This window comes from Gastrolobium bilobum, unplaced genomic scaffold (genome assembly GCF_033153095.1).
Source record: "Gastrolobium bilobum isolate Gb01-03AN ecotype WA unplaced genomic scaffold, APGP_CSIRO_Gbil_v1 utg7201, whole genome shotgun sequence".
Lineage (NCBI taxonomy): Eukaryota > Viridiplantae > Streptophyta > Magnoliopsida > Fabales > Fabaceae > Gastrolobium > Gastrolobium bilobum.
This window is the reverse complement of record NW_026897562.1, coordinates 301537-315291: the sequence shown is the minus strand read 5'-3', so window position 1 is coordinate 315291 and position 13755 is coordinate 301537. Positions and strand designations below refer to the sequence as shown.

Below are 13755 nucleotides of genomic sequence, written 5' to 3'. Positions count from 1 at the left end.
ATAACAAGTGGAAATAAATATAAAACATTAAATATGAAAAATCATAACCATACAAAGATAGAAATAAATATAATATTTTCATTTTCTACAATTAATTTTGAATGCAAACTTTCTTTATCCCACCCAAAACGATGTAGTTTTTAGGTGACTGCATCAATACTTATACAGTCACATTACAAATCATTTTGCCATATATATATATATATATATATATATATATATATATATATATATATATATTATGAAGAGTATCGATGGGAAAACATAGAAATAGATCATTTCATGTCTCATTTAATATATAATCAAATCATCTGAGACACATGAGAATCCATTAGGGGAAAAGAAAACATAATAGATGAACCGGAGGGAAAAGAGATAGAAATATCTTAGTTTCACGCTTTTTTGTCATATGCTCATGACTTGACCGTATGTATAAGGGAATATTGTTTCACATGTTACATGAAATGAAATAATTTGTCTCATATAATATACAAAAAAAATGGATAAAACTCACTTATTTTCTTTTTCTTTTTTTTCCTTAGTAAATCTCACTCATTTTTTTATATGTTGTTGTTAACATGAGAAACAATATCACTAATGTATAACTACATTAAAGTGAAGTATACTAAATAAAAGTTGCGGATAAAAGACTAACAAAAATCGACTAATGATAAAATATTTGTTCCCCTAACAAAAAGTCTCAGTTCAGTATTGAAAATGAAGTAAATAGTATTCCAAGAACTACTCACTATATAGATTCAAGGTGCTTGAACCGAACTAGTCATATAATTTATGAATCAAATAAAAACACCAAAAAAGTACAGAGTAGGTAAAAAAAATGTTATGATTAGTATTTTGATTGGTACACGAATTGCATCTTGAAAGATCAACAGCTGCATCAGAATAGGAAAGTAATACTTGGCAATTACTAATGAACAAGAGACCAATTAACTTGAAGATAAATAATAAAAAAAAAAACCTTACAAATTGGAAACATTGGATGAGAAACCGGTGATCATGTCGAATATTACAGTTCAAAATTGCGCATAACACATTCCAGTTGACAAATTCCGATCCCTCTAACAACCTAAATATTTGACGAAGTTACAGAATACATATCACAATATAAATTTGGGGTTCCTACCAAAACTTTCTGTTGTGGAGGGAGGGGAGGCGGTGGTTTTGTGGTTGACTGGAGATGGGAATCGCATTCACTATAAAGTGGTGGCATGTCTCCTGCTAATGCTTCCTTACAATTTGCGTATTTTCTTCCTATGCTTTGAAGCACTGCTATCTATATTCAGATTGACCTTCGGTGGGTTTGTGAAACAGAATGAAGCAGCAACAGCCTGCGCAAGTAAAGTAACTTTTACTATCATATTGTAGACTATATTATATATGATTTACTGTCCAACAATTTGACTTCAAGTTAGATAACTGAGATATTTATCTACCGGCAAGATGGCTTGGTACTTAATAATTATTCCATAAGCCGGACTACCATTGGGTGTACACAACAATTTTTTTTATAAAACCCCTGAATTTCAAGAATTTACCAATTGCTCGTATTAAATTAAGAAAATTATTACTTTCTGCAACTAACTAAAAAATACAGCCAACTTTTTCTGCAAAGTCATGGCGCAGAACTTTACTCCTGCAGTAGCTAGCATAATGTCAAACAGAGGCGTGAGAGAGTTTAAAGTATTTAGCCATGCCCATGAGCAAAGAGAGAAAAAGGGGGGAATAAATATGCATGATAGCACAAAAAAGAGAGGAAAGATTGACAGTATTTGACACAAGATGTGTTAGGTAAGGAAGGGGTGAATGGACCTGATTTATGAGAAAGAAAGAGGAGTGGAGTAGGTAACAAAGGGGAACATAGAAAGGTTATCAATAACTTGTTACCCCCCTCTAACAATTTGATCAACTTAACTGCAAATGTCTAACATACCATGAACCCTTTAACTAGGGATTCAAACACCAAAAATCCTTCTTTATGATGCCATTTTAATTATATTTGTTTCAGTAGTTTATTATTATAATCTTATTATTCACTCAACCATTACAATCTGCCCCTTATTCTGAAATTTGAGATGAAAATATGAGAATTCCAAGAGACAGTTGATTTATAATGTCAGACATAGTATGTGTGTGTTTGTACACACTACTTCAGACCTAGATCAATTCAGATATTGTATCTGTCTATTTGATAGACATGAAAAGACAGAGTGCCAGAAATCATGGAAATAAAGATGACGTAAAATGTAACGAAAAGGTTGTACCTGTAAATCAAGGCGGTGAACATTGAATATATCCTTCATAGAATGTGAATTATATGCTAATATATATGACCTATAAGCCTCTTTAGCCATATTGTTCAAATGATAAATGCTAGCCACCAACTTCTCCTGCACGATCCAGATGGTGCTTATGTAAGATAAGCTGCAGTTGACTACTATATTAAATAAAAATTTTAATTAGCACTTCAAGAAGCAGGAATATACCAGTTGAGACTGTATATTTGCAAGCTTCTTGTCATCAAATGCATACTCTTTCACAGGGACCTTTGCTGCCTGAAGTTATGCATAAATATAAAATTTTAAATTCAAGATAATCTAAAAATAATATTTCAAAGACCTATAATCGTATATTGTATTTTCATTTCACCGCTTAATTTAATATATTTCCACAGGGAACAAAACCACTGCCTTCTTCTCTTATATAGGCTTGATTCATTTGAGGTTTCCTCAAGTAATCTATATTGCAACTTTCTAAGATAAAGCAACTGCATACATTCGAAGCGTCCCTTCTGCTATAAAGTGAGAGTAGCTGACCTTCAAATAGTGAAGAAATCGCAATTCTTCAGGAATCAGGAAAAGTAAAGCATTTCCTTTTCCACCTTCCCCACGAGCTGTTCTACCAACCCTATGGATGTATTCCTGGAAGCAGTATAATAACGTATGTTATACTGTGCATCAAAGTATAAGAATGCAAGGAAACAAATGGAAAAAGATAGTGAAAATCAATAAAGAACAGGAAGCACCTTAGGTTCATCAGGTGGATCATACTGCACAATCCAGTCCTATGAAGCAGAAAAGGAGAAAAGTTGATAAAATATTTTACATTCCCGTGAATGATTTCGAGTTAACAGAATATAATTGCAGCATAAATACAACAGTTCAATCAAAATTTGTTCAGTTTTACCATTCCATATTAACCAAACTAAATACATAAATCAACAGCTGCTTTCAGTTTAGCTTTGAGTGGAGTATCATAATAGGTAAGAACCCCAACTCATCTTGCTAACCCCCTTTAGACATCCAAGGACCATTCTATTGTTAAGTCTTTCAGTTGGACTGCGGAACATTTTACAATCAACACAAATGACTTCTGGTAGGTTACAGACCACACAAAAGTCCCTCTCCTAATGCTTTTGAGACCAGTAACCATTTATGCTTACACTGTCCAGCTGCTAGCTATTCGTGGTATAGACTCTATTTTTAGGAAAAGCTGGATGTTGGATATGTCTCAACATACATGATTTCAGGTTCTGAGAGGAGTAAAATGAGAAAGACTCTTGAGAGCAGTATTGATTGTATGCTAGCATTCAGGTTTTTGTTGTTGCCTGTATTATGGGATAATGTGGTCTTCTAAACCTTGTTATGTAGCTCAGCTACTAGCCCCCTAAGGGTTTTTATATTGGGCAAGTGGGGAATCTGGTGAGATTAACTTAGTCGATCCTATTTGTGCAGAATTTTTGACTCTTTGGTTTCTCTCCGGAGGATATCTTATCTTCTGCTTGTGTTTCTTTCTTGGATGTTTCTATATCCACATTCATCCAAGAGTGACCCATCAGCCAACAAAGCTATTAGCTAGGAACGGTTTCCAAAGTTCTCGAGTACCGGTGTACCATAAAATTCCCCTTCTTTCCTTCTCTTTAAAAAATTTATTCTTTGATACCCCCACCCCTTCTAATTTTATTTTACATTTTTTTTAGGAAGATTGTAGAAAGTGAGCAATAAGGTTCGAGTTTGGGACAAAAAAATACAAGGGTAAGGCTGCATAAAATCAACCATTACCCCACCCTTACAAAGTCAGAGAGCCTTATGCATTGGGGTTTGCCCTTAAAGAAGATTGTATTGTTCTCTTCTAATATTAGGAAGTTGTGATGGATTGTTTGCAAGTTGCAAGTTGCAACTTCAGAGTTTTGGGTGAAAACCTTGAAATTCTGATACAAATTAATCCCATTAATACAAATTCTGATACAAATTAATCCCATTAATGGGATTAATATCAGAATTTGTATTAATCCCATCAATACAAATTCTGATAAAAAATACAAATTCAGAAATATTCACATAACTCAATAAGAAAAATTAACATACCACATCAGGAATGTCAAGTCCACGAGCAGCAACATCAGTACAAAGCAAGATCCCCTTTTCTGCTTTGCAGAAGTTAAAGAAGGTAGTTGTCCGGGCATGCTGCTTTTGTTTTCCATGAATATTTAAGCAGTCCAACCCAGTGCATTTGAGAAGATCTGCATGGAATTTGACAGAGTTGCATGAAGAGAAAAAGACCATCACTTTTTTTGATTGATATCTCCTCAAGAATGAATAGAGAACAACAAAACGCTTGGCACAGGGAACAACAACATAGCCCTGCTGCAATCCTTCATTTGTAACCTACATTAATAAGGATCATGTCAGATATTATGAAAATGCTAAAAAACAAACTTCAAAGGTTATGATAGAAGTGGGGAGACATCACCTTTTTTCTCCCATCATCTACATCAATATAGATAGGAGTTGTCTGAAACGACAAGCGGGCAAGATCCTCAACCTGTAATTTAACAGGGAAAATTTATTTGGAAGCAGACAATAAGTAAGCAATATGCTTGCATTCCCCAGATTCTAACTTTCAAATATAACATGCATTATCAAGCATAAATGTACATTTATTTGACAATGATTAAACTTGCGTGAAGAAAATAAAATTGGAATCAAGATTTTGTTTCGGGGGAAGGAGCATGAAGAACATACCTTCTTTGTTTGCGTAGCTGAAAACAAAGCTGTTTGTCTTTTCTGTTAAATGAGAAACAGATTAATTAGCCATGCTCATACACATTAGGTAAAACCAAAAGCTAGATTTAAACTTACGCTACATGTAATGAACATGAGGGAAAAGAAGGGAAAGTTAAATAGGAGATATTGCAACCACATCTTAGCCTATAAAGCTCACCCCCAAACCTAAAAATGGTTAGTCAGATGACCACACATATTTGGAACCTTTACCAGATACACTGATAACGAAACCATATACCTACTACCAGCAGAAAAGCACTGCTTTTTTGTCAGAAAAAAAATGGTATTTTCAGAATGTTGCAGGTTTAACTGAAAGAAGCTTCCGACATTCAAAGTCAAAACTCACTCAGCAGTATAAAGTTAACCAATAGATGAAAATAGTTAATCCCGAAAAGTGGTGCAAAGTGGCAAACACCAAAAACACTATATCAGTGTAGCAGATCGCTAAGTGACGCTGAAGATAACAGATACAATGCAAAAAATTTCTAATACACACAATAGATGCTTAAAGTCACAATCATCATTAATCTAAGGCATAATTAATAACAATAAAAAAAGTATAGCAAAACTAAAAGTACAGATGCTGGAGGGGGAGGAGTCTTGCCAAACAGACTGCAGACACTGCATAAATAACAGAGGATCTCCAGCCTAGGTGCCAACAGAAGCTGCTGCAAAAAGGTGTGGACTTGGCTGTAAAAACAATGGCTTGACGAGAAAAAGGGCGGGTTTGGCAGAAAAAGGTGAGCTTGACTAGAAAATGGGTGGGCTGCTGGATTTGACTGGAAAAGGGCCGAGCTGTAGAACAGAGACATGCAAAAAAGGGAATATGGCCATTCCTCATACTATTTTGGCCGTGACTCAGTGCTATAGCTACTGCAAACAGCCACGACACTGAAACATGATGCTACAAGACTTCTGGAATGGCAGAGGCCGCAAAAAATGCTTCACCATGATAGCACCACTATTTGGCACAATTGACCACTCTTGCAGAAACAGAAACCATCCTCTTTACATCTTACTGATGGAGATAACAAAATAATCATATATTGGTTAAAAAAGATACCAAATGGGATTTGAACTTTCCTTTTGAAACAATGTCACCTCCTGTCTTATTTTATCTTATTTATCTTTCAAAAGCATCTCCATTTTATTGGTCGCATCATAAACTATCATTCATTTTCATAAACAGCTCAAAAGACACTTGAAATTATCATCCAAAAAGCTTTGTACAGTTAATTATTGGTTCAATGTACTTTTCTCTTTAATGATACATAATACTTATAATTCGCTTTTGGTGTTTTCCAGTTAAATAATCCCACCCACTCGGCATCAATGCGGTTGGCTATGATGCTATTTCATGATTGCATTAAAATTTCATAACCTTTTTGCATGATAAAATGGAGGATGAGAAGTAGAAAAGAGAAACAAATTCCAAGAGTTACAATACCTTTGGAAGTAAATTAATGATCTGCTTCATTTCCTCCTCAAAGTTTGCTTCCAATATCCTGTCAGCTTCATCAATCATGAGGCACTGCCAAATCATGCAAGAGATCAAAGAGAGAAGCATAAGCAGGAGGTTCAGAATATAGACTTATATATATGCATGCATCTACTAATTTCCAGATATGATCTAAAAGCAACAAAGTCAAGAGTCTCCACTCCAAAATGGAAAAACAGAAAAGCCTCCACCACCAGAAGTTATAATATTTCAGTATTGAATGCTGATGCTTTCCATGAAGAAAAGCTAGCATCCTTCATATTTTATTTTATTTTATTTTTATTTAATTTCATATTTTCTCCTAACGAAAAGTGGATGAGCCTTGGAGCAACAATAAGGTTGCTCTTATGGGAAAAAATGCAAGGATAAGGTTACATAATCAACCATCAACCCTACCGTCGCAAAGTCGAGGAGCCTTGTGCATTGCAGTTTTCCCTTTGCCCTTTATTTCCTCCCAAACAACAAACAGGTTAAGGAGGCAACAAGGCTAAGCAGCAATGGTATGAATAGTGTCAGAAGATACACGAGTACAACAACAATGAAGCCTTTGGACTCTATCACAAACCAAATTTTCAAAAAAATCATTTAGAGCAAGGCCTTTTTTGATGATTTCTTTGAAAACTTTCTCTGTATTCATCTGCAACTTTATATCAGACCAACTTCCATTTTATCCACTTTTCTACCTTAAGCCTATATCAGTCTTCTTCTCACATGATCAAACCACCATTAACAAGATTCTGTTATCTACCTCTCAATTTACGATGAACAGACATGCAATTAAAGACTATGTATGCAGGGGCAGCACCTCATGTAATATGAGGGAAGCCCCCGTCATACAGGGAAGATTTGAATGTCTAGCTCTGCCACTGCATTACGGCAAGGACTTCAACTAATGGATGTTCCAAACTTCCCACGAGAGAGGACACTCAAGCATACTACGAATTAATATATAGCATGCTTACTTGGATAACTAATCCATAAAAACATTACAATGAATAAAAAGCATGATTAACAAATATTAACATTGTTCGAACAGTGTCAGTAACCAAACATGTGCATATTACAACCAAGCAAAACAGGGAAACAACTGTATGAAGGATCCCTAGCTTACTTTCAAGTTTTTATATATGAATCCCTTTGTATTTTGAAGGTGATCAAGAAGACGACCAGGAGTTGCAACCAACAGGTTTACGCCTTTAACAATGCGCTCAGCTTCTCCTTTTCTACCTGAACCCCCAATAACCAATCCAAGAGTTTGTGAATGATACTTGAGTAGTTCCTTTGCCACAGCATGTGTCTGGAAATAGAAACGGTGCATCAGTCAATTAAGAGAACCAAATGATAAAATTCATAACCAAAGCAACATCATCCAATCCAATAGCAAAAAGAATCATATTCCCCCCCCCCAAAAAAAAAAAAAAAAAAAAAAAAAAAACCAACCAAAAAAAGAAAAGGAAATCCAACCAAAGAAGCTAGTATCCCAATAATGCAGTTTCAACTTCAACCTCACCTTTATCCCAAAAACTAGTTGGGTATCCCAATAGTCCATTTTATGACCACATATACAGATTCAGAAAAAAAGGAAATATGAGGAAAATAATTTAATACCTGAATCGCAAGTTCTCTTGTAGGGCATATGACAACAACACCGGTTCCATTACGAGGAGTAAACTGAATGTTGTACAACAATTCCACAGCTGGAATTAAAAAGGCAAGAGTTTTTCCAGCACCTGTCCTGGCAGCACCAAGAACATCTTTTCCAATCAAAAGTGGCGGAATCGCTCTCGCTTGAATCTGAATTTTTTCCGTTTATTCATTCATTGTAAAAGCTTCATGGTAAGCTCTACCACTCATAAAAACGAAAAAAATTTAAAAAAATAAAAAAGAAGAAGCAAAATGCAAATTACCTGAGTCATACGCTGGAAACCCATATCCAAAATAGCCTTAGAAGTAGGTTCAGACAGTCCCAGAGACGCAAAAGATTCAGCGCTCATAATTCCAGTAGCAACGTTCTTCACTTTTTTATATTCCCCTTCTTCATCATCACCATCTTCTTCAGTTTGTTGTTGTTGCCCACTCTCAAACTTCTCATCCTTCTTCTGCTCCTCTTCGGCAGATTCCGCATCGCCATTCTCCTCTTCTCGCTGCTCAGTCTTACGAGGTCTTTTCCTCTTGCGCAGTTTCTTATTCTTAGTTTGATCCTCAGACTCAGGTGATTTGTGCTCTGCTTCGGCCATAACTGCTTCTGCTGCTGGTTTTGGTTCCTTTTAGAATTTGCGAAAACCCAAACAACCAAACTATTTTCTCTTTGTTAACATTTAGCCGCTCGTTAAACCCTAGTCCCACAATGCAGCTTCTGATTTTTCTGAGTTTTTGTTTTTATTTGATTTTATTATTATGGGTACAATTCAAAAGAAATTGGCTGAAGTTGGATTGTTTCCCCATTTGTGGATTGGATTTAGGGTATGGCTCAAATGGGCTTGTCTTGGACTCATCAGGCCAATTTGGCCCGGCTCATGTCAGGCAATTTGTACATTTATGTTTAATCCTTTTATTTATTCTCCTTTTAGAGGGGTTATGTTTTTCTCATGTTGAGAGAAGAAAATCTTATCATGCTCACATAACAAATATGTAGAGCCCATTATTTGTTGTGTCAACAAGAGAAGAAAATCTTCTACTGGATATCCATAAATGAATTAGACCAAATCAGATTTTAATCTAAATGAGCTATGTGCCTATGCGTATGTAAATTATTTCAAATCTAACTTGAGTTATTATAAGATTTGTATGACTTGTTTTTTAAAAATATAATATTTGGCCTAACCTATCAAGCTTATTAATCCTTCAAAAATGAAATATTGCACTATATAAATTATAGGTTATGATTACTTTGTAAAATAGCTGAAACCATAATCCAAAATATTAATAATTTAACTACATTATTAAAAATTTTAAACAATCAATCGAATCGAATTGTATTGATTTTTAATTATAAAATTAAATTTTAATTTAATTTAATATAAAATACAAGTTTATACACGTGCATGCGAGTTCACAAACATGTGCATATATATGGGACAAGATCCTTTGATACCGGTGTCAAACTAAAAAGTTTGAAACCAAATCTCAACTGTTGATTGATGAGTCTCCAATTTAATATGTATCAAGGTTCAATATAAGCATGTAATTGATTTAAAAGTAATTAAAAGTTATGAGAATTATAATTAAATTAATATTTTACTCTCAATAATATTCTCATAAGATTTCTTATATTTTGCAGTAAATTTCAGCTCAATAAAGAGATAAATTGGAGATATCATGTAGAGTTGCTTTGGATTTCTGAATCATTGAAGATCTTATCAAATATTTCTTTGAATATTTTTAAGGAAAGTTTTCCATTAAATTAAAGAAAAGGAAAATTTGAATGATTGGATCAAATATATGATAGGAGATTCTAGTGAAGATTCCATTGAAGATATTATGAAAAATAAAAGACATGGTTTCATCCCTATAAAAAGGCATCTCTTGGAAACACAAATTCACAATTCGACAGAGGCAACAATATTCAGAGGAGGAGACTCACACTGGATATCAGGATTCCGGAGAAATTGAAGATTGAAGACCATTGATCATTCATCTTCTTCTTCTTCTTTTCTGCTTTTATGAATAATTTTTATTCTTTTAATTTGTTTAAGTCAGACATGAATATGTCTGGCTAATTTTTTTTTGTAGTTGGGATCACAGACCTAAAGTGAATCCTTTATATTTTCTATATTGTTTTTATAATTTAATTAGTTTAGTTAGTTTTATTCTACCAGTGTTAATTCTTCCATATTCTTGATAGAATTGATCACTCTATCATAGGGTTTTGAGGGTTAGAGCTCACAATAGATATATTGTGGTTTTAATTCAGACAAGGGTAGAATAACAATCCGTGCATAACCTAGACATAGGCTTACATAGATTGTGAACTTTTAATTCATTCGCTTAATGCTTAACTCAAGAGAAATTACTAGGACACTATGATTTTAATTGGGTTAAAGGGTTAAAATTACTAAGACATTAGGGTTCAACTATTTTATAGGGAAATAATGAATTGTATGAGCTAATAACCTAGTTAGTTATAAAATACAATTTAGGAATATAAGGGATGATCGGAGGTGAAGTGCATCCCGGCTACAGTTCTTTTACAATTTTTCATAACTCTTTTGATATTCTTGATAACTCTTGCATGCTTTTAAATATTATTGTTTTTAAATTTCTGTTTTTAAATTACGATCTCAAATATTTCACAACCAAACTAAATTCTTTACTTCCAATTAAAAAGGGAATAGTTAAAATTAGTCATTGGTGCATTAATCCTCGAGGAAACGATATCTTACTTATCACTTTTATTACTTGAAACGAACGGTATACTTGCCGATTTCACAACAAGTTTTTGGCGCCGTTGCCGGGGATTAATTACGCTCATATTAATTTTAACTTTCGATCTTTGAGATTGGAATTTTTATTTTTATTTTGTCACTAATTAATTTCTCTCTTTTATGCAAGGTAGAGTTAATCGAGATTCTTTACAGTTCGATCCAGAAATTGAAAAAACTGCAAAGAAAAACAGGAAACTCACTAAGCAAAAGAAGCAAGAGGAATCCTCGAATTCAGAGCCAAAAGCAGAACCCGAGATGGCAGCTCATAATCCACCGCCACCAGAGGATGAATTAATGGAGTCAATCCTTGCTCCTCTTTTCACGATGCCAAATTCAAGCATCATCAGACCACAAATTGATGCCAACAACTTTGACATCCAACCGTCACTGATAGGATTGGTGGAGAAAACTCAGTTTGGCGGGGAAGATTATGAAGACCCCCATGATTTCATGGACAGATTTCTATGAATTTGTGACACTTCCAAGCATCATGGGGTATCAGATAATGCAATTAGATTGAGGTTGTTCCTTTTTCCTGTAACAGGGAAAACTCTCAGATGGTTGGATAGACAAGCTCCCAACAGCATTAGAACATGGGACGATCTGGAAGCCAAGTTCTTCGCAGAGCACTTTTCCATGGAGAAATACAACAAGTTGGTTAATGAAATTACCAACTTCACTCAACAGCCAGGAGAGACTCTGTGTGCAGCTTGGACCAGATTTCAAGAACTGATCAGAAAGTGCCCCAGTACGATTTACCGGACGGAAAGAAAGTCAGAGTCTTCTACAATGGGATAACACCAAATTCCAGAATGGTTATCAATGGTGCAGCTGGTTTAACCATAGGAAAGAAGACAACAGCTCAAACTTTAGAGTTGATTGACTACATGGCAAAAAACGAGAATGCATCGATGGTAGTTCAACCAGTTCAATTGAGGAAGGGACTTCTGCAATTGGGGAATGATGATGCGGCATTAGCTGAATACAAGATTATCTTTTAACAGCTCGCCCGTTTGAATGCTAAGTTGGACAAGATGAAATATCTGAAGGATTGTGAGTTTGACCTTCAGTATCACCCTGGAAAGGCCAATGTGGTGGCTAATGCTTTGAGCATGAAAACTACGAGTGTGGCTAGCATAATGATTGCAGAGTATGAATTGATTGAGAAGTTCAGGTTTTTAAGAATTTTCGTGACACCGCTTGAGACTTTATATTTTATAACTATAGTTGAATTCCTAAATTCACTTGTGGAAAGAGTTAAAGCAGCCCAGTTGCTTGATAAACAAATTCAAGGGATGAAAGAGCAAGAGTTTGTATTCACAGATACTTCTAAAGTGAAATACTATAAAAACAAATCGGTTAATTATTCTGAAGGGGCCAATAATGGAAGAAATGTTAATAGAGGGTCATATGGGTAAGCACACCATCCACCTAGGTGAAACAAGATGTATCAAGATTTGAAACGAAATTTTTGGTGGTCTAGGATGAAGAAAGACATAGCCCAACTTATGAATAAGTGCCTTATTTGTCAGAAGGTAAAAAATTGAGCATCAGAAGCCTTCTGGTTTGTTACAACCATTAGATATTCTAGAATGGAAGTGGACGAGTATTTTCGTGGACTTTGTGGTTGGATTACCGAGAAGCCAGGCTGGATTTGATTCTATATGGATTGTGGTTGATAGGTTGACTAAATCCACCCATTTGATTCCAATCAAGACGACTTTCTCCACATAGCAGCTAGCCAGACTATATGTCAGAGAGATTGTGAAGCTTCATGGCATTTCCGAAAGCATAGTCAGTGATAGGGATCTGAAGTTTACTTCACGCTTTTGAGAAGCGTTGCATGAGGCTTTTGGTACTCAATTGAGATTGAGTACTGCATATCACCCGCAGACAGATGGTCAGACCGAGAGGACCATTCAGACACTAGAGGACATGTTGAGAGCATGTGTGTTAGAGCAGGGTAATGCTTGGGACAAGTACCTGCCACTGGTTGAGTTCTCCTACAACAACAATTATCATGTCAGTTTGGGCATGGCTCCTTATGAGGCCTTGTACGGTCATAGGTGTAGAGCACCTACTTTTTGGATGGAGGTTGGAGAGATACAGTTAATGGGGCCAGACTTGGTCCATGAGACCACAGAGCAGATTGAGATGATCAGATATAGGCTGAAGAAAGCCCAAAGCCGTCAGAAAAGTTACTATGATGTCAAGCACAGACCCCTTGAGTTCTTCTCTAAAGGGGATCATGTATTCATCCCATTATCACCCACTACAGGTGTTGGGCGTGCCTTGGGGGTGAGGAAGTTGAGTCCACGGTTCATTGGGCCCTACCAGATAAAAAAGAGTGTCAGACCGGTGGCGTATCAACTTGCTCTACCTCCCAACTTGGCGAATCTACATCACGTCTTCCATGTGAGTCAGCTCCGCATATATATATATATATATATATATATATATATATATATATATATATATATCTGATGATTCACACATTGTACATCCTGATGACATAGAGGTTAAGAAGGATTTGAAGTTCGTTGTTGGACCTTCTAAGGTCCTTGCTCAAGATGAGAAACAGCTTCGAAATAGAGTCATTCCCATGATCAAGATCCAATGGAAAGGATTGGCACCTGAGGATGCCACATGGGAGCGGGAGGATGATATTCTCCGGCGATATCCCGATTTTGATATCAAGTATGATCCGATTTTGAGGACAAAATCTTTTTAAAAGGTGTGGTGAATATAA

At 35.4% G+C, this 13755-nt stretch overlaps 1 protein-coding gene across 1 annotated transcript; it reads right to left on the bottom strand.

The window, feature by feature from the left end:
* Positions 1–947: 947 nt before the first annotated feature.
* Positions 948–8936, bottom strand: LOC133308087 (DEAD-box ATP-dependent RNA helicase 27-like). Its single transcript, XM_061508676.1, has 12 exons — positions 8490–8936; positions 8191–8376; positions 7694–7879; positions 6532–6615; positions 5043–5084; positions 4771–4842; positions 4386–4685; positions 3044–3082; positions 2835–2939; positions 2505–2573; positions 2283–2408; positions 948–1349 (listed from the first exon to the last, which is right to left on the bottom strand). The coding sequence occupies exons 1-12, from the start codon at positions 8817–8819 to the stop codon at positions 1251–1253; spliced, it is 1638 nt and encodes a 545-aa protein (XP_061364660.1). The 5' UTR covers positions 8820–8936; the 3' UTR covers positions 948–1250.
* Between the last annotated feature and the right edge of the window lie 4819 nt (positions 8937–13755).